We start from the raw sequence: 21,766 nt of genomic DNA on the forward strand, positions 1-21,766 counted from the left end.
CACTGTTGTGGCCTCTCCCATTGCAGAGCACAGGCTCCGGATGCACAGGCTCAGCAGGCATGGCTCATGGGCCTAACTGCTCCGCGGCATGTGGGATCTTCCTGGACCGGGGCACGAACCCGTGTCCCCTGCATCGGCAGGCGGACTCTCAACCACTGCACCACCAGGGAAGCCCCTGTAGATTTTTTGATGATGGCCATTCTGACCGGTGTGAGGTGATACCTCATTGTAGCTTTGATTTGCATTTCTCTAATAATTAGTGATGTTGAGCAGCTTTTCATGTGCCTTTTGGCCATCTGTATGTCTTCTTTGGAGAATTGTCTATTTAGGTCTTCTGCCCATTTTTTGATTGGGTTGTTTATTTTTTTGATATTGAGCTATATGAGCTGCGTGTAAAGCAGTTCCATAAAACTCAGTGTGGAGCTTTGTTTATTCTTCAGTAGCTATTTGGTGTCAGGGGAAATCCATTAATATTCTCATGATACACTGATATTGATTTTAGATAGATTAGCAGGTGAAATGAGAAAGATCAAACTAAAGAAAAAAGGGAGAAAGAAACAGAAGTATCTCCCCTCTGTGGGAAGAAATTTCCAAGCAATGGAATCACAAACTCAAACAATTGATTGCATAAAAATTTAAAATATTTTCACATTTAAAAAAAATTTATTGATTTTATTTATTTATTTTTGGCTGCGTTGGGTCTTTGTTGCTGTGCGTGGGCTTTCTCTAGTTGCAGCGAGTGGCAGCTACTCTTCGTTGAGGTGCGTGGGCTTCTCATTACAGTGGCTTCTCATTGTGGAGCACAGGCTCTAGGTGCGCGTGCTTCAGCAATTGTGGCACTCAGGCTTCAGTAGTTGTGGCTTTCAGGCTCTAGAGTACAGGCTCAGTAGTTGTGGTGCATGGGCTTAGTTGCTCTGCAGCATGTGGGATCTTCCTGGACCAGGGCTCGAACCCATGTCCCCTGCATTGGCAGGCAGATTCTTAACCAGTGTGCCACCAGGGAAGCCCTATTTTCACATTTAAAATCAAATGTTTGTAAGAAAAGTTGGCAAAGTAGTTGAAAATGTGATATGGTTAACATCTCAAATATAAATATAAATATAAATAGCACTAAGACAGCTCTAGATAAGTGGATATGAGCAGGTAGTTTACAACAGAAATAAAATAATAAGATTTGAAAACCTACCCAGACTAAGGACATAATTAAAAGATTATCAGACATGCAAAGATTCATGAGCAAAAATGTCTATCAATAATAGGATAGCTAGTAAGTATGTTAACCTCCATACCTTCAAATACTATGCAACTTCTAGAAATTATGTACTGTATATGAAGAATTTTTAATAAAGAAAATGCTTATAAAAACAAAGAGGAGGGCTTCCCTGGTGGGGCAGCAGTTGAGAGTCCGCCAGCCGATGCAGGGGACACGGGTTCGTGCCCCAGTCCGGGAAGATCCCACATGGTGCGGAGCGGTTGGGCCTGTGAGCCATGGCCGCTGAGCCTGTGCGTCCGGAGCCTGTGCTCCGCAACGGGAGAGGCCACAACAGTGAGAGGCCCACGTACCGCAAAAACAAAAACAAAACAAAGAGGATACGTTATACATAGTCTTATCAAACTTGAAAATGCATAAAATTAGAGAAACACACCAAAATGTTAATAGTGATTATCTCTAGTGGCATTATGCATGATTTTCATTCTCATAGGCTTAAAAAATTTTTTTTCTTCAATGAGCATTAGTTTATTTAAAATTCAGAAAACAGAAATGTGCTAAAGAAGTCACAAAACAATATAATAGAACAAATATGACCGCTTTCCAAGCATAACATATCCCCTTTCCCTAATAGAAAAATAGTAAATATGATTTCTACTACCTCCTTTAAAGATTTTTATGTCTACATTGCAAATATACTACCACATTGATTCACTAAATGCAGCAATCTAATGAGTACAGAAAAAAATAAAGTAAATAAAATCTCTGAGGCTAAAAGGTAGACTAATGACTTTTCCTTAAACTTTCAACAACATAGTGCATTTAATCATCTCACTCCTTAGTACTATATTTTCTTTTGCACCAAATCTAAATTCATTTTTAGATTATTGGGTAACCTGTTTAAATAAATAAATATATTAAGCTTCAAATCACATTTGGGGTAATGAAATTTATCTTTTTACATGGTCCTAAGATTTGCACCTATATTATACACTATACTGATATTTGGAGCATCAAGGGTCTCAAAATGATGATGGTCATTAAATATTAGGGACTACTTTCCTGAGAACCAGTAACACTTCCCCTAGTAAAGGTGGGTGAGGAGGGTCATTTTTTAGGGTGTAGGGTGTAGGGTGTAAGGTCATTTTGGTCGTCAGGCATTTGGTATCAGAACTTGATGATAATCATGGAGATCAAGATAGTGAAAATAATACACAGTAGCAGCTAACATTTGGGCATTTACTATTCCCTAGTCTCTATGCTAGACGCTTTACTTGTGTATTTCAATCAATTTAATCCTTTAACCCTCCCCATTAAAAGAGAGATATTATCCCAATGGGCCATCTCTAGGAAATGCGTGACAATATCTTTTTCATCATATCCATTCTTTTATCTTGAGTCCTGAATATCTGGGATAACGGGCGTCTTCGGATTTGGTAGATTAACAGTAACTAGCTTCGCTTCTGAGAACATCTTAGAACAAAGATCATACAATGTACCTAATGGTGACAAACACTTCCATCCTTTTACTGAGCCTCAAGCACACAGCAGTGAGAGACTGTTAGCGTGAGGCACGACTTTCTGAGGACAGGCTGCCCAAGGCTCCGCCCACGGGCCCCAGCCACGCCCCCGGAGCAGGTAGGCACCGCCTCCTTCAGCCACCGGCAGAAGTAACTTTGCGCTTGCCTCTCGCGGGACCTAGGGTTTTTGGCGAGATTTCGATAACTCAGGCAAAGCAGAATCTCGCGAGAAGTTGAACCGGAAAAGTGAGGGATGGGAGAGAATTCCGGCGAAACTCGGAAGACGAGCTGAGTTTTTGGTTCCCTGCAAGCTTAAGATGCCCGGTGGTTTTGACTTCTTGTTTGACCTCTCCTGACGGAATGATGTTGACCCGGGTGAGGGCTGGGATCCAGCCGGGTGCCTGTGATTGAACCAGAAACTTTATCGACCGACGGCGTGGCGAGGGAGGGGGCTGGGATGTGGGAACTTTGTAATCTCTGGGTTTCTCTGTCTTCAGTCCAAAGCTCGAGAATAATGCCGAGAGTTTTGACGCTTGTTCGTGAGCGTTCTCTGTCGTTTTCTCCCAAGACTCACATCCGCTTCAAATAACCTGTCTGCAGTCCCGCCTGCAGACTTTAATATCCACTCCTTTCAGCTTTGAGCACAATGCAAGCTCTTGGAGGGCTGAGACTCTGTACTGTCCTGGAAGCTTAAAGGATATCTGTTACATAGGTAAACTTTTCTTGGTTTAGTAAATGAAATAGAACTGCAAGGACGTTTCCACAGGAAACTAGAGTGACTTTTCTTCTAAATACATTTCATTTTGGAATAATTTTACATTTCCAAAAAAAATTGCAAAGATAATAAAGACTTCCTGTGCCCATTTCACCCAGTTCCCCTAATGTTAACATCTAGAGTGGTTTATTTAAGTTAATTTTGTTCCTTTGACACACATTCCTGTGTTAACAGCGCAATTCTGCTTTACCCTTTGCTTTACATTTGAGCAATAATCATTTGGAGAAACCTTTTTTTCATAAGTAGATAGTCAATACAGTTTTGTTATGTGTGAGGTACAACTCCTGTTGTAAGAACTAGTAATTATCGGGAAAAAAAGTGTTGTTAAGAAAAAAGACTGTGCTGATAATGTTGAAGTTCAGTAAATTGGTAACATCAGAGTGTGTCAGCAACCTTTTCTTATCATCATAGCTGAAAGCAAAATCAGAGAGGAAGGTTGCAAAACAGATTTGCAAAGTTGTATTGGATCATTTTGAAAAGGAATATTCCAGAGAACTTGGAGATGCCTGGCATACAGTAAGGTTAGTATAATTCATCTCTTGATGCTTTATGATAGAACAAGAAATAAACCCATCTGGGGGAGGGGTGCTGTGAAGATAAAAGATAAAGGAATCTAAACCCGGTTTCCATTTCCTACTGAGGCTTCAGAAGGGAGAAGGAGGAGGAAATAGATGGGCTCATGGGAAAATGGAAAGGGTAGAAAGAAAACTTTGTAGTGATAATTTTGTTATAAGCAAAAGTTGTTATGCCCTTGCCTTAAGAAATTGCTTTGATCTTTGAAACAGGACTGCCCACCAGTTTGACAAAATTAATTATACTGTAACAAAAATCTGAAAGAAAAATTTTGAGTATATTTGACTAGTTCTGAAATTCAGGAGATAATGCAACAAGTCTTTAAAGCCAACACTGCTTTATCTTAGCTGAAGTCACTTTATTTGCTAATCATATTTCTTCCCCATATCTATAGCTGACTGTGTTTTGAACACACATGCCTGTGACCCCCCAACACACACACACACAAATTATTTAAATGTATTATAGAAAACAGAAATGAGAAATATTTAATGCCTAGATGTGAGAGAAGTTCGATTTGTATGTTTAGTGAGTTTTGTGTTTGGTCAGTATGTTGCTCTATGGTTTCTTTACATTGAGTGCCTGATACAGTATACCATACACTGTGAAATACAAAGAGCAAGACAATCCCCAGGACCAGTTTTCAGACAGTCTGTTCATGGAGGAGGAGGCGCATGATTAAAACTATACAAACTTCTAATTCCATAAATATACCAATAGAAATAGGCAGGAGTACCTAGTCTTATCTAACAAATCCTGATGGTGCCAGCAGAGACCTGAGGGAAAGCCAGGTCTTGGTGATTTAATGAAGTATGAAGTGGTTCTGAAATAATTTTAGACAAACTGTTTTAGAAACTTGTAAATACTGTAACGTGAAAATGTAGTTTATAGTTGTAGTTTTATTTCAAAACTAGATTTTTAAATGGGTGTCTTCTATCACAGAGAAGAAAGAGGAATGAATAGTGAAGTGTATAATTAATTCATGAGGTTTTCAGTATGCAGAGTTACTCAAATAGAATAGCCAAATAACCAAACACCTATGGCATTCTTATTATGTGCCAGGCAATATTGACTTTTTTTGACCCTTAGGACAAACCTCTGAAGTTTGTTTCCCACTTTTCACCTGAGGGAACTGCACAGACTTTTAAGTAATTTGCCCAAGTTCATTCAGCTAGTAAGTGGCAGAACTGGGATTTGTGCCCAGGCTCTCTGGTTCATGAACTCCCACGGCTAACCCCTATTCTATATGCCTCTCATACCTGTGATGTAATTAGGCATAAATGGATGATTTAAAAAATAAAAAAATTTCAAGAGCTGTATTGTCTTCAGACTTTATCTGGCTGCTCAGACCCTGTAATGAGTTATTTTTCTATTTACTGTGCTCAGACAGATTTATAAATTATTATTTGACCCTAACCAAAATGAGCAGTCCATTTAATAAGCCATGCCTTCTGCTTCATCTACCTTTTTGTTGAGTTTTCATGGTAATTTAAGTTTTGCATAAACATGCTCTAAATTTGCCATAGGCAGAATAAAGGCTTTCTCAGCTTAGAAAGTAGTCTGAGCATGGAGGATGGCATGGAGAAATAAGGACAGAAATACTTTTGTTTTTTAACTATTTATTTGCAAGACGTAGTCTTGTGCTTGCAGAGTCTATGTACTTCCAGGGAAAGGTGAGTGCATTTTTGTGCTATCTAGAAAGCTAATAATTTACTCAGTACTTCTAGTTTTCTGTAGTAGTGGGGTAGGGTTAGTGTTTATTTTAATTTTATCGTTTTGTAAAAACTCTTCTTGCCATCACACTCTTAGCAGTCCTTTGAAGTTGAGAGTTTACCCAGATTCAACTTTTGCCCTACTTGTTACCTACATGTTCTCCTTAAGGTGAGCCCATTTCATGGCATGACTCTAAACTTCCCTCAGTGTGCTCTCATCTCAAGTGATGCAGCCCTTGCCAAGCTTAAGTGTTTCCTGATAATTTACTTAGTTTCGTACCAGGCAAACTCAAAAGCAGATTATTATTTTCCCTTACCAAACCTATGTTGCCATTTGCTGCTTGCATATTCTATCTCGGTTGAAGGCATCACTATCCATTCAGTTTCCTTTTTCCTCCTCCACACTTTTACTACCTTTTAGCGAAGAAAGAACCTTATTCAGAGGTAGGTCTGACATTTGCCCTCAGCTCCTTGGAGGTGATCTCTAAGCCCTTGGAACGCTCTGCCTAAAAGTCTTTGTTTGCCTGAGGGCTTGGGCAACATGGGGGAGTGTAACAACGTGATGTGAGGTGCGGGCTCTGGGCCGCCGTATCAGCTAGGGCTCCTGCCTCCAACCTCCGGAGGGGCTGGAGACTGAAGGTCAGCTGAGTGGGTAGTCAGTCATGTTTGTGTGACTGAGCCCCAGTAAAATCTAGACACCAGGACTCCCTGGTTGGCAGTACTCCTGTGCATATTGTCACACATGGTTACAGGGAAAGGTTATCCTTGTCCATGATTCTACTGAAGAAGACAACTGGAAGCTTCATGCTTTGAACTGTCCTACACTCTGCATCCTGCATCTCTTACCTTGCGTGATTTTAACTGTAATAAGCTGTAACCATAACCATGAGTGTAACCGTGAGTTATAGCTTATAATATAGCTAATAAAATAGCTTTTAGCTAATAATTAACCTGAGAGTGGTCTTGGGGAACCTGAACTTAATAGTCGGTGTCAGAAGTAAGGGTGGTCTTGGGGTCTCCCTAACTCTGTACTACCACCACACACCACTGCCCTGCCCCCATCAAAATCTAACTGCCCACCAAGTGCTTTTGCTTTTACCTGAGAAGTTTCTTAATTTGGATCTCCTTTTTATCATCACTGTTACTATTTAGTTAGGCCTTCATTGTTTCTTACCTGACATATCGCAACAGCCCTTTTCCATAGTCTCTCCCCTTTAGTATTTGTTTGTTTGCTTAGTTTAGCATCCACTTTTATGACACTATATGCCAGACAGTGTTCTAATCACTTTACATTTGATAACATAATCCGGTACAACCCTTCGAGGTAGTTATTATTATTTCCATTTTGTAGATAGGAAAGCTGAGGCATGCAGAGGTTAAGTAACTTGCCCAGTGATACGCAGCTCACATTTGGAAAAGCCCTGGGAGTTTGCCTTACCCACTCTGTCATGCTGCTTCTCAACGCTGCCGTATTGCAACGTGTCACTCCTGGAATACTAGCTTCCTCTGCTCCCCCACTGTCTGCAGTATTACATTTGGACTAAATGTCTTATCATGACTAGACAGGCTCCATCATCTTTTCGGGCCAGGAATGACGCTCTCCTTTTTCCCTCTGTGCAGTGGTTAAAGTGGGGGTTCAGATCCCACTTGTGCATCTTGTAGCTTGTGACCTAGGAGAGTTCTTTAACATGTCTGTGCCTCACTACCCTTGTCTGTAAAGTGGGAAAAATAGTATCTATTTCATATAATTATTTGGAAAGAGAAAATGAATTTACATATAAAAACGAAGTGTTTAGAATATTGTTTGACGTACAGTAAGCCCTCAGTACATGTGAGAATGATTTTTATTACTATTACTGTTATTCTTCATCAAGCTGTCCCATATGCACTTGGCAAAATTAGTTCTGCCCTTTGTGTTTCCATTGCATTTTGATGATACAGCTGTTGTAATTCGTTCAAGGTTGTATTGTCATAATTTACTGACCTGTCTCTTCCCTGTCAAGGGAGGGCCTTGAAGAACCAGTATCTTAAGACTTGTGCAAGTGGTCTACATATGTATTCACAACTTAGGCAGTGTTTATATACCAGGCATTGTGCTAAGCATTGGGAATACAAAGATGTATTATATATAGTCTGCCCTCAAATATATATGAGGGGAGGATTAATTGGAAATCTTTATGAATTTTGGAAATTTTGTGTGCACTTTGTGGAAGGCAAAAAAAAAAAAAGCCATAGTTAAGTCTGGCCTGTCTGTAAATATATATATATATATATATATTTTAACATTCTCCTCATTAACCCAGAGGTCACATAGTTCACATGTAGCAGTAAAAAATATTGTATAACCAGATTGCATTACCACAATCTGTGAAGGGGGGGGTGGGGGTGGAGTGGGCTGGTTGAGGAAAACAAAAATGAACTAGTATCTAGATTTCTATTTTGACCCTTATTTGGCTTTACACACATTTTCAACCTAAATCTGTGCACACCCTGTGTAGTAGTAACTTTTAGCCCCTTTTAGAGTCAGAGGTTAGAAAAATTTCCAGGTGTCTCAGTTTATGGCCAGTCCAAGCCTGTGACTTGAAAGTCTGTGCCTTTTCCTCTACCAAGTGTGCTGCTGTGAAGGGTCTGGAGTCCCAGTCTTGGGAGTGTGTGGACACGTCTCCTGATATAAGGGACATAAAGGACTCCTTGTGTGCAGTCTTTTCAGCCTTTTGTTGTCTCCACCAAACACAAACCTCCACTCGGGACTTCCAATCTGAGGTACTGTGGCTAACAAATATGAACATAGATTGCCCTTCCATGAGAAACAAGGAGGAAACAATGTCAAGAAAGAGTAGGAGGCAATCAGCTCATTATTAGACTCTCTGAAGAATAGAAATTAAATGGCACGAAAACATACCTTGATGCACGCACTTCCATGAGCTGATTTAGTCTTGATTTCTAAACCAGACTTTCAAAATGATTGAATGAGCGCCCTCTAGTGGGTAATAATAGCAATAAAACAAAAGGGATTTCTGTATTTTAACCATGAACGTTTAGTGGGTTCTGTAATCTGTGCATTTACACAGAACTAAGCAGTTGTGCTTAGTGATGTGTAGGTAAGATAATATTTCATCCTCATCATTCGTTAGGAAGGTAGAATAGAGAATAGAATAGTAAGAGAAAAGAAAATCACAGAAAAGTTGAAAATCATGTTATCATATAACAAACATTGTCCAAATAATATATTATGCAATTTTCAAGGGATATGTGAGCACAGGCAAGTTATAGCAATCAACTTCCAGATCCTTGGCTTTCATGTATGCTTTTTCAGGAGATTACTCTGCTCCCCTGTTGCCTAAGGGGGTACTTATTCCCCTTTACCAACCTGCCCTTCTACATTGTCTTTGTCCCACTTTACAAGAAGAGTCACACTTTCACCATCCTGACATAGTTTTTTTCAAAATGGTATCAGTGGAAGTACTAGCAAAATATTTGCAGGTCACCGATCTTCTAGGTCCCCGTTCTGCTGACTGCTGGTGTGCTTCCACTTCTGGCCTTGGAGTTTATTAAGTGACGCAGCTTCAGACTCGTCCTCTTGAGAGGAGACCTGGAGTGTGGCGCCTGGCCAGTGTCTTCTTGAGTCTTCTAATATGTGCTTCCTCCACTGTCTGCTGGGCTACTTGCCCATCCATCAGAGCTTTTGAAGTGAGTAGCCACCAGCATCAGGGCATCATCCCACCAATGCAAGTGCTGGAGGGTGTGTGTGTGTGTTGGGAGAAGACGAGGTTACTGGCAGGTGGGTGCTGAGACCCACGTTGATACACAGCTTTGCTTTCTCAGGGCTGGGAAGTACCAGCCTGAGCAGCCTTAGCAGTCACTTCATTGAATTGATCTGTTGCAGATGGTTCCCAAGGGCTGCGTATGTCAGGCTTCAGGGAGAACGGGGCCACTGGCACTAGGTGAGGGTTGGAGTAGAAATTCTCTTCTCCTTCCTGTCATATACCACTTGTGCTACAGTACCAGGGCCTCACGCTCCTATTAGGCTTTAAAGCCAGCGGATTTTGAATCAGGGACTTCTCTTTAAACAGTGATGTGACCTTGGGTAAGTTGCCAAATCTCTGACAGCCTCAGTTAGCTTGACCTCTAAAATGAGCATAATAGCTGCCCCTCATGGTTGTTGTGATGGTGAAATGAGGTAAGCATGCAAAAAGCACATAGTAAGCATCTGATCAGTAAGTTTTATTATTATTAATATTATCAGGGTGAGATGGAATGGGTGGATTGGGTGGTAGATAGAGAGGCTTCTCTGGGGAGATAAAGCCTAAACTGCCCCATGAATAGCAAGTAGGAGAGTTAAGTCAGGCTGAAGGGAGTGAGAGAGGAAAGGTCATTCTAGGCAGAGGGAACAGTCTATGCTGAGACTGGTAAAGGCTAAAGAAAACTTGCTCCAGGAAATTCAGGCAGTTCAGTAGGCTGGCTGGGTGTAGGTTAAGAGGGATCAGAAAGTTTATTTGTACTGAGCAAGGGCTTATTTTATCTAGTTGTTGAAGAATGAGATAGAATAATTTCTGAAGATTCCTGCCTCACTCTGCCATAAGTACATGTTTTTAAATCGAATGAGGCTCTCCCCCCAGAGTCTTTCAATGACTTCTCATTTATAAGAATTTTAAATTTATACGGTAATATTTTAAAACTTTATCTTATACTTGACCCATATAATCTTCTGCCACATTAGACTACTTTTAATTCCCCAAATGCACTGTCCGTCATACCTTTGTGCCTGTACACGTGCTATGGCCGCTATGGCCTTTGCCCTGGAATTTGTATTTTCATTTCATCCTGTGGCTAATTCCTCCTTATCCTTCAAGATTTAACATATTGGATAATGTACAAGAATCAGTAGTGTTCCTAAACTAACAATCCTTTTATACAGTAAGGTTAAGTGAAATATGCAAGATTAATAATCTTTACTAAGGGATATGAAAGAAAATGTGAATAAATGGAGAAACATATTGTGGTGAAAGTTGGAAAGAGTGAATACAATAAAATGTTAATTCTCCCCAAATTTAGTGCATTTAATATAATCCTAGTCAAAGTTATTATCTATTTATCTATACAAATATTTTATAAAATATTTTTAACTGACCAGTTGATTCTCATGTTCATCTGAAACAATAAACATTCTAAGATAGCTTTGGAAATTGAGAAGAAAAAAAGAAAAAAGGATGGAGATTTGCCCTGCCAGATATTAACCAATTGAAAGTGTATAAAGCCAGTTGAAAGTGTCTAGCCCTTGTTAGCTAAGGGATGGACACATGATTTAAAGCCAAGACACTTTAGTCTGTATTAATAAAATTATGTTTCTGAGCATTATTTCCCTGTTAGTACATGACTCAAAACTCTGGATAGATATTCATCCAGTTTAGAGGGTAAGATTAGGATGGACTGACATAAGGTTTACAACCGTGGCCTTTATAGATTTCCTTTTAGGGTCCAGTGTAATGCATTGGTTCCCAAAGTGTGGTCCTGGGGATCAGCGCATCAGTATCACCCGAGAACTTGCTAGAAATGCAAATTCTCAGGCTCTACCTCAGACCTATAGAAAGCCCCGGGTGGGGCCCAGCAGTCTCTTACAGGCACTTGATGCACGCTAAAGTTTGTGAAGCATGTTTTTAAAGAGACTGTCATCCTCTGGTATAGCTGAAACACTGGGCTTCTGTGATGCACCATCATAGTAAGAGGCAGTGAAAAGAGAAAGCAATTTCACATGTTAGCCTCAACTGAAATTCACATGGCACACATCCAGAGTCGCAGGTGTTACATTTCAATCCAGCCATTCCTCACATAGGCCACATCAGGGTGAGTAGCAGCTGGAATTTACTTAATTGAGCGTGGTTAATGAGGCTCCCAAAGAACTCCCCTAGAAAGGTCAGCTCGTAAATAAATATTTCCTGCTGTATCATTTGTCAGTTGATGTGAGCTTGTGATTGTCAACAGATCTAACTGTTGGCCCAAGTAAAAAATTAGGAAGGTAAATCTGTTGGAGAGGTGGGGGCAGGGAAAGCCTGCACCATCAATCCATGAGTGATTTTTAAACCATCCTTGGTTTTGTATCATCTGAGCCACTGATTGCCTTATTAACTCTGTTACTGTAGTGTTCACTGTAGTTAGCTTTCCATACATTATCTTCATCGGAGCAAAACTTGAACACTCATTCCTTTAAACACCCTTTAATGATAGTACTTTTCCCTTTAATATTAATAGACTCAGGTTTTAAATTTTGTCTCTAAGAAAAATGCTTCCTTGCGCAAAGAGTGATAGACTAAAATCTATTTTGATGGATTTCGAGGTATGTTAAAGACAGGCCATGTTTTTTTGGCAAGATAATCTGCAGGGAGGGACTAGACTGAGGCAAGTGAGGCATTCCTCTCTGGTGCAGAGCCCCTAAAGCTTGGTAACCAAGGTAAATACTATTTTAATGACCAAAACTGATACAAAAGAAAAAAACCCACGATGAACAAAATATCAAAAGTTTTAAATATAGACAGGAACATAACAGTACTGTGTTGAGCAATATGGGAGCCTGAGGCAAAAGAAAAAGTCTGTAATACTACTCCTGGCTCTGAAAATCACAGGTAAGTAAAGCGTAGAACTAGGACCACATTCCCTCACTTAGTCATATAAGATTGTATTGCTGTGTATAATATTAATATCCCTCTGTTTTTCTTTTTCTCTCTAGGGATATACTAACATCTCCATCATGTTGGCAATATGCTGTGCTTCTTAACCGATTCAATTATCCTTTTGAACTGGAAAAGGATTTACATTTGAAGGGCTATCACTCACTCTTTCAAGGATCTTTACCCTACTATCCTAAGTCACTGAAATGTTACCTTAGCAGAACTCCACACAGAATGCTTTCAGAAAGACACCAAATTGGAAACCTAAAAAAATACTATCTTCTGAATGCTGCCTCTCTTCTCCCAGTACTGGCTCTGGAATTGAGGGATGGGGAAAAGGTTCTGGATCTGTGTGCTGGCCCTGGAGGCAAATCGATAGCTCTGCTACAGTGTGCTTATCCAGGTAATGTACTTTTCTTTTCATAACTGACAACTTTTAAATATCCACATGTTACAAAATACTTTTAAAGTATGCGGGGAGAAATGTAAGACTGAGTTTGTGGACTTTGAAAGCCTAAAATCCAGGATAGTGTGGAAAAGAATGGAAATATTAGCTGAAGAAATAGTGTAAATAACATTTTTTTTCCAGCTACTTAATTGGCGGATAATTGGGAACAAAACTACAACATTTTGTGAACACAAATCTATCAGATAATGTCATTAGCTGATAAGCTAATGATAAAGATTTTTAAAATTTATTGTTACCTTTACATTTGAGAGTCTTGTACTGATATCCTTGTCATACTTCTGTGCAACAAAAACATATACATTAAAACAATATACATTTAAAAACATATACCTTTAAAATCAATTGTTGTATCATTGGACCATAAGGTTCTAAGAGAGTTCTGTCCAATAGAAATATAACATGAAGTACATATATAATTGAACATTTTTGAGCAATCTCATTAAAAATAGAAACAAATGAAATTAATTTTTTTTTTTTTTTTTTTGCTGTACGCGGGCCTCTCACTGTCGTGGCCTCTCCCGTTGCGGAGCACAGGCTCTGGACGCACAGGCTCAGCGGCCATGGCTCGGGCCCAGCCTCTCTGCGGCATGTGGGATCATCCTGGACCGGGGCACGAACCCGTGTCCCCTGCATCGGCAGGCGGACTCTCAACCACTGCACCACCAGGGAAGCCCGTGAAATTAATTTTAATAATACATTGTAACCCAATAAGTCCACAATATTATTTGAACATGTAATCAAAATAAAAATTATTAATGAGATGCTTTGCATTCTCATTTTCTTACAAAGTCTTTGAAATTGGTGTGCATTTTATACTTACAGCACATTTCAGTTTGGACTAGCCACGTTTCAAGTGCTCCTAGCCCCATGTGGCAAGTAGATGTAGTATTGGACAGTATAATTCTAAAGATTTTAAAAGTTCTTCTGAAATGACTTATCATTACTATTATTAGTAGTACAAAAATGATGAAATGTATGTAATATACATTTATATATGTATATTTGTTAAAAGTAATGCATTCATTATTTTTTCTTAATGAGACGATGGGACGTTTAAACTATTACTTTAGGTTTCCCTGAGTGAAAATTACTTATGATTAGATAAGACAGGGCTCAGCATCAATTCTGTCTGGTTTTTGTTTGTTTGACGGTTTTGTTTTTATAAGTGCAAATGCTGTTCACATAGACAAAAAGATGGTGGGAATTGTGTTATAGTAATCTCACTAGTTCTTTAAACTCCTGAATTATAACCCTAAATCACAAAGATATCTTTCACCAAGCATTATTTTAATCATTTACTATGTGAACACTCTTTAGGTCTGTTTTTGATTTTGAAGAAGGCAAAGGATTAGAAACCATCTCAATTTAAAAAGGCTGTGTTGCCTAATTAGGAGACACATGCACTTTCTCAGCCAAAGCACCAGTGTGCTGAACTGCCTTTGTTTGGAGGGCTATGAAGGTTTCTATGCCCTGGAACAACTTGTAATAAGATACTGGATGGATGGGAAGCTTGCTCCTCATTTGTAAAGTTGGTGAAGGGTCATTATCCTAGGAGAAGCCCTGACCAGAGGTGCTCTCCTTTTTTAAGAAGTTGATGATCTGAAAATTAATTCTTTTGAAACTATCTAAGCCTACTTATCCCTTAAAAAGTTGTTATGTATCCCCAGGGCATGCATATGCTAGTTTGAGGACTGCTACTTTATATCTTCCTTTGATAGCATTCCTATTGAAATAGATTACAAACATTTTTATGAGAACTGTGAATCCAGTTGTACCAGGCATTGGTACAGATATATCAGTTAACTGTATATTTAGGTGAAACCATACTGTGTGTTTTCAAATTGTGGTTAAAACTCTATTATTGAAGCTTGCTGTATTATTTTGTAAGAAATCACAATGAAAGAGATTATTTTGTAAGGTTATTTTATTATTTTTACAATTTGAGCTGAAAGTGAAATTTTATGGAATCGTGTTACAAGGAGTATTTGTTATTACTTTCACTGTGTGTTCTTTGACAGTACTCTTATTTTGTTTGTTGCATCAATTTTGAATATAGAATTTTTAGTATTGTGAACGATGGAAGAGAAATGCCAAATTTGGGTACCATTTTGAAAAGAAGACATTTTGATCCTAGATTATCCTCATTAGTAGGCTATAAATGTTTTACATGTTTATGGTAAGGAAATTCCAGATTAGGAATCCAAGGGCAAACAGATATATTCTAGGAGTTTGAAGTGCAGAAGAATCGTCCTGTTCTTACATCAAGGGCAATGAATTACAGGCAGTGTTCCAAGTAAAGTAGCTTTTCATCTATGAAGGGCTAATGATAATGATTTACTAAGAAGTACAGATGTCTTCATGCTGATGCTCAAAGCCCAAATTAGGTTAGCTACAGTGCTTGAATTTGGAATGCAGAAGCCATCTAAAAAAAGCTTTTATAAGCAAAGCTTAAAATGATGGCTGCACTAAGTGTGCATTTATCCACTGAATTTCTTTAGATCAGTACTGGCCTTTATTCTGGGCCAGGAGGCTCACAGCTTTGAATGATTAAAAAGCTCGTATTTTAGGATGATTAAAAAATTAGTCTACTTCTCTTCTGGTCCAGCTGCTCCCACCTAACAGCACAGTGAGGGATTGTCCACTGTTTTTTGTTGTTCCGCTTTTGTCAGCGTAGCCTTCATAATGTCCTGGTGTTGATAGAAAAAGAGAAAACAGTTCTAAGTAGGAAAGCATTAACATATTAAGAATGACCCAGCTTGATGGAGTGGCTTCATCAACTTTCTTACTGAGGGCTGGCATGAAATTCTCTTTGCTGTCAGTAATACTCTTTTTACATCTAGTTGGCCTTTGGTGGTAGAGAAGATTAGAAAGACTCCTTTCTCTACTGAAATTGCTTTTGCCCTCCTTCCTGCTCCCTCATCTCCTAGAACTCCCTGCATTAGGTGCACCTTCTTTTTGGAAATCATACTAGCAATGACGATTTTGGAACATGTAGTAAAAAAATAAAACATAAAGCCACGACTCCAAAATGCTATTCCTGAAAAACCACAATGACTTGTTCAAGAATTTTTTAAATTCACCCCCTTTTCTACTTAGCTGAAAAAAAAAAAAAGATTTGGTTTATTTTTGACAATTTAAGCATGAAATTCTGTCTCAATGTAGTGAGTCTTAGTATATATATGAATCTTGGATTGTGATGCCTTACGTTATATATTTTTAAAAGTTTAACCGGGCTTCCCTGGTGGCGCAGTGGTTGAGAGTCCACCTGCCGATGCAGGGGACACGGGTTCGTGCCCCGGTCTGGGAAGATCCCACATGCCGCAGAGCGGCTGGGCCCGTGAGCCATGGCCTCTGAGCCTGTGCGTCTGGAGCCTGTACTCCGCAACGGGAGAGGCCACAACAGTGAGAGGCCCGCGTACCAAAAAAAAAAAAAAAAAAAATGTAAGCCCAAATAAATCCCAAATCCCAAATACACAATGTCAGTAGCATCTTATTTAAGAGGAAGTGTTATAAGATTCTTATATCTTTTAGGAAAAATGGTGGCGATTGCCTTAATTTAGATTTTTCTTCTACATATGCATGTTAAAATCTTTAGGGTTACCACTAAAAGAATAGAAGTAGAATGTAAAATATCTAAATCAGAAAAAGAGAGAAATGGAATGAAATTAAGATGTGATTCTTTCCTTTGAGGCTCCTAGTATTGTTAGACAGGGTGGAGACAAGGTATGACTTCGGGGGTTGTCATGGCCCTGGTTTACACATCATCACAGATATGTTTGGCTTCACCTTTCCTGCTACCCTTCACCTTAAGGCTTGAGCTGCTTGAATTGTTTCCACACTGGAGAAACCCTAGCAAAGGCTTAGGCCATCCTGCAGTTTTCTGCTGCTATTGCTACTGCCACAGATTGAGGATGCCTTTGGATGGGTGCCAACTGACAAGTAGAGGTCACCACACCTGAGTGCTTGCTGCACCTGGGCTAGGGACTCTGTGGCTTCCTTAGTACTTGCCCGGAGGGGCCAGATAACACAAACCTGAAGTGTGTGGGAGTTATCAACTCTTGGAATGGACTTTAACCAATGAGAGGCTGGATACAGGAGGAAGCCAGTAGATTATTTGTTCTTCGTCTCTGCTTCACTAAACGCCAGTTTCTGACAAGGGTCAGTAATTTCAGACTATGGACATATCCTGAGAGACTGACCGAAGCTGTAGCTAGCATTATTACAAACGCTCTTATATTTGTGCTCCCTCCTTGCATCATTTACTTCCTTTTTTCTCTCACTCTTGTGTCCCTGGGACTGTACCCCTTCTATAATGTAAACTTTTGTCTTAGACTGTTTTCTAGGATTTCAGGCTAAGACAAGAGCTTTCAGACAACTATTCATAAGCTGCATTAGTGAATCCTCCAAAAAACCACCCCCCCAAAAAAAAACAGTGTAAACTAATGTACTACCTGTACAAATGCAGCTTTAAGGTGATTTTCTACTCTTTTCCCCACTAACAAAATTGATGCCATCTCTTGAGCTCCTTCCATATAGAAATTTGGAGCCCTGGTAGTGGCAAAGGTAAGCAATGCACATGGACTCTGCTATGACATAAACTATGTTAAGTACTATAGGAGAGGTACATAGTATGTTTGAGAAATAGGCGAGTCAGTCAAGTTTGGTGGAGCACAGAATATTTTGGTGAAATAATTGAGGTAGTGGTTAAAATTGAACAATTCCCTTGAGGTCTCACTATTACAGGCATTTAATTAAAGCTAGGTGTTTGAACTTTATTTAGTGGATGATGGGAAGCCATTACAAGTTTTTAAAAGTGGAGTGACAACCAGAAAAACAATATGTGTGTGTGTGTGTGTGTGTGTGTGTGTGTATACACACACACACACGTATACACACATTTTTGAGCAAAGAGTTTACAGAAAGTTTTCCTACTCTGCATTAGAATTTCACCTTCAGTTCTCTCGATTTGTTTCCCTGGTAACCTGACAGAAATTGTCACTTTGTTTCTAGGCTTTTGATAAAAATGACTCTGACTGGTAAAATGAATGTGCACTGGGAGAAAGAGTAAATAAACCCTAAAGACCTGATGGGGATGCCATGCTTTGGGCCTGAGTGCAGTGACTCTTGTAAATGGGCATGTCCCTTGTGGGGACCCTGGAAGCTGTGCCTGTGGAGTTGTTAGAAGAGGTATAGGCTCCTGTGGGATGTGAGGCTTTTAAACCAGGACAGCTCCTGCACCTGCCCAACATGAGGCTCATCTTCTTGCACCTGAATTACCACCTGTGTGGACTGCCACAAGGCCTTCTAAGAAAAAGCAATGTCTCACCTGCCCTTTTGGCAAAAGGCGTAGTTTCTGTCCTGTGTAGGATGATGCCCAGTGTGGCCTGTGTGAATGTTTAGTTGAATTAGACCTGAAAATCTAATGGTTGAAAATACCACCTTAAATAAGATAAAAAAACCTAGAAATTATAAAAGTGATATGATTGACTATTAAAAAAATTGTGAAACTTATGTACTTAAAAAGACACTACAAATAAATTCAGAAGACAATTTAGGAAACATTTGCAAATCAGATGGCAGATAAAGGGTTAATATTCAAAATATGAAAATACATCTTACCTGTTAGTAAGAAAAATATAAATAGTGCAATGGGAAAAAAAAAGGTCAAATGATAAGAATAGGCAGTTGACAGAAAAGCAAAACCAAATGATGAATAGACAAATGAAAAGAATTGTGTTAGACAGCAAGGATTATACTACAGCATAACAAGCCATATCAGACTAATAATAAAACTTACTTCTGTGAGAGTTTGGTGGTGGGACAGGGTAGTATTTACTAAAGCTAAACATTCCCCTACCCAAACCTATCTATGCCTCTGGTAATATCCTGTTAATAATAAAAGCACATTATGAAAGTACACTTTTATAAAGATGCTTATTGAATGTTATTATTAGTGACAATAGTGTGAATGCCCAACAATTAGCAATGGTTGAATAAAGGAGGACACATTTTTTTCTATGTACTATTTAGCAGCCTTTAAAAATGACTTATAAGGCTTCCCTGGTGGCGCAGTGGTTGAGAGTCCGCCTGCCGATGCAGGGGACGTGGGTTCGTGCCCCGGTCCGGGAAGATCCCGCATGCTGCAGAACGGCTGGGCCCGTGAGCCATGGCCGCTGAGCCTGCGTGTCGGGAGCCTGTGCTCCGCAACGGGAGAGGCCACAACAGTGAGAGACCCGTGTACCGCAAAGAAAAAGAAAGAAAAAAGGAAAGATTTATATATCTACTGATTGACTTGGTGGTATTGCCTTTGAAATATTGGCATATATGGAGAGTAATAGGATAGAGAAGTGTGTAAATATAATCCTGGGTATGTAGACAATTATATAAGCATATGTATATGGGGTAGTTGGGCAGTTGGTGGAGGGGGTAGATGAAGAGTAATGTGAAAAAAAGACACTACAAAAATATATAATTCCATTATATAAGTTTTATATGTGCATATAGGCATAAAGAAATATGGTATGATTATTTATCAACATGTTAGATGGTGCTTATCTGAAGACAATGGGTTTTAGATAATTTTTTATGTTCTTTATATTTTTATGCATTTAAAAATATGCTTGTCTTTAAATATATATTCTATGAAATTTATGTCACTACATAATAAATATATATTTAAATAAAGGAAGAACAAAACAACTATTTTATTAGGGAGAGAACCTAAATGCCTTGTATTACTGAGAAGCAGCATGGCATGGTGCTTAAAAGTAAGTAGGGCTTTGGAACCAAGTGTCTTGGTTTCCTGCTCTGTGAACCTGGGCAAATTACTTAACCTCTCTTGGCCTCAGTTTCCTTATCAGTAAAACAGAAACCATAAGAAAATTATCTCATAGGTTTGTGAGGATTAAATGTGTTACTACATGTAAAGTCTTAGAACAGTGCTTATCCTTTAATAGGGACTCAAGAATTGTTAGTAATTAGTAATTATTATAAACATTTGTTGTTACTACTTTTGCAGTCCTATGCTAGATATGTTACTAAAATATCACAGTTACTTTTTTAATTCCAGTTTCATTGAGATGTAATTGACATACAGTACTGTATAAGTTTAGGGTGTAGCATTTAATCTTAACAGCCACTTTGTAAGGTAGAGGTGGTAAAATTTCTCCTGTGTCCTCTTAGGGCTCCTGGCTGTGACCAACATAAGACAGAGTAACAGGAGTCAAGCATACAGATTTTTTTTCTCTTGGCCTTGACTCTGTGTTTCTGGTGATAAGAAAGTTTCTTTCCTCTTGGTATAGGCAGGGTATCTTTCACATAGGAGTACACCTCCTGCTTTCAGGAAGAAAAAGAAAGGTCAAAATGCCGTTCGTGCATCAGCTGTTATTCAAGTGCCTTTAACTCAAAATAATCAGTATGTCAAAGCAGCATACTTTGAAGTGGTGTGTTCTGAACCCCTTCACTAGGGACAGTCCCCATTTTCCAGATAAGAAACTGAGACTCTTGAGGAGAGCTAAGTAAGTTCCCCAAAGTCTCACAGCTCATAATTTGAGCCCATGTCTTTCTTATTATAAAGCCAATTACATTTTACATGCTTTTTTCCACATACCACATTTCATTTATTTAAAATGAAGGTGTTCTGTCCTAGAAGGAACTTTATATATCATGTACTCTTACGAATATATCATTTACTCTTAAGAGCTTTAGGAGAGAACTGTGTCTGAGGTATTGGTTGTATAGCATATCTTTAGGAATCCATAATTCTCTAAAGGTTTTCATCTTCAAAATGAAATTTGAATGAGTAAATGGTGAGAGCTTCTGAGAGGCTCTGTAGGCATGACTATGGTAAATGTTTTATGAAGTGTTTGTGAGTGTATTTCTGTTTTTAAACATAAGAGAATCATAATGTTTACCTCTGAGCCCTTCTGTGTAATTATGATGAACCAATTTCTTTCTGAAATTTATTTGATCAAAAGTGGAAATTTAACAATTCCGTTGTGTTCGTTTTAAAACTTTTTAATCCTTTACCTTTAGGTTATCTTCATTGTAATGAATACGATAGTCTGAGATTGAGGTGGCTGAGGCAGACGTTAGAATCTTTCATCCCACAGCCTTTGGTAAATGTAATTAAAGTATCTGAATTGGATGGCAGAGAAATGGGAGATGCCCAGCCTGAAACGTTTGACAAGGTACTTTTATTACATTGTGACAGACTGATAGACTCCCAGTGATACCACTGTTATGTTGCTTTGTTGTTGTTGTTTTCCATCTGCTTCCAGACATAGCCTCATACAATTTCTCAGTACCCTGGGAAACTTTGATAAAGTGAACATGGAAGCAGTTTTCATTTGATGGTCAGCATGTTCAAAGGAAGTGGAAACATTGAGATTGGGGATTATAGAATGCTTTTTATTTCCAGGTACATCAAAGATACTCAGGAAGAGATCAGATATTATTTGGGTCAGTACTCAAACATGTTCACAGTATTGCTTTAATTGGGTAACATTTCATATCAGAGTATGACAGTTGAAGGCAAAGAAAGCATTTCAGTAAACTGAAGTTGAATTATTCTTAAAAATAAATGCTGAGAATTCAGAAGTATAGTAACATCTGTTTAAAATGAGTAACTTTTGTAAAAGTTTTTGCTGTCATCAAAATATGAAATATTGGTAGAGATTAGTAGACTGTTAGTCCTCTCATTCCCCCTCCCCCCTAAAAAACCCAAACACTGAAATTGCACGGGAAATTTTTCTATCAAGTATTAGTGAAGAAATGTCATAAAGAACTTACCAAGGTGTATTTTCGGTTTTAAAATAAATTTATTTATTTGCTACTTTTTGTC

General features: G+C 38.9%; 1 protein-coding gene across 1 annotated transcript in view; it reads left to right on the top strand.

The window, feature by feature from the left end:
• Positions 1–2,948: 2,948 nt before the first annotated feature.
• The window catches only part of NSUN3 (NOP2/Sun RNA methyltransferase 3), a 52,827-nt gene continuing 34,009 nt past the window's right edge, over positions 2,949–21,766 (top strand). The window contains exons 1-4 of the mRNA XM_081234997.1: positions 2,949–3,105; positions 3,917–4,026; positions 12,515–12,858; positions 20,959–21,113. Coding sequence (XP_081091123.1) covers positions 3,091–3,105; positions 3,917–4,026; positions 12,515–12,858; positions 20,959–21,113 — 624 coding nt within the window. The 5' untranslated portion in view covers positions 2,949–3,090. The remainder of the gene's footprint in view (positions 3,106–3,916; positions 4,027–12,514; positions 12,859–20,958; positions 21,114–21,766) is intronic.

The sequence above is a fragment of the Mesoplodon bidens genome, assembly GCF_964165515.1.
Source record: "Mesoplodon bidens genome assembly, chromosome: 5".
Taxonomy (NCBI): Eukaryota; Metazoa; Chordata; class Mammalia; order Artiodactyla; family Ziphiidae; genus Mesoplodon; species Mesoplodon bidens.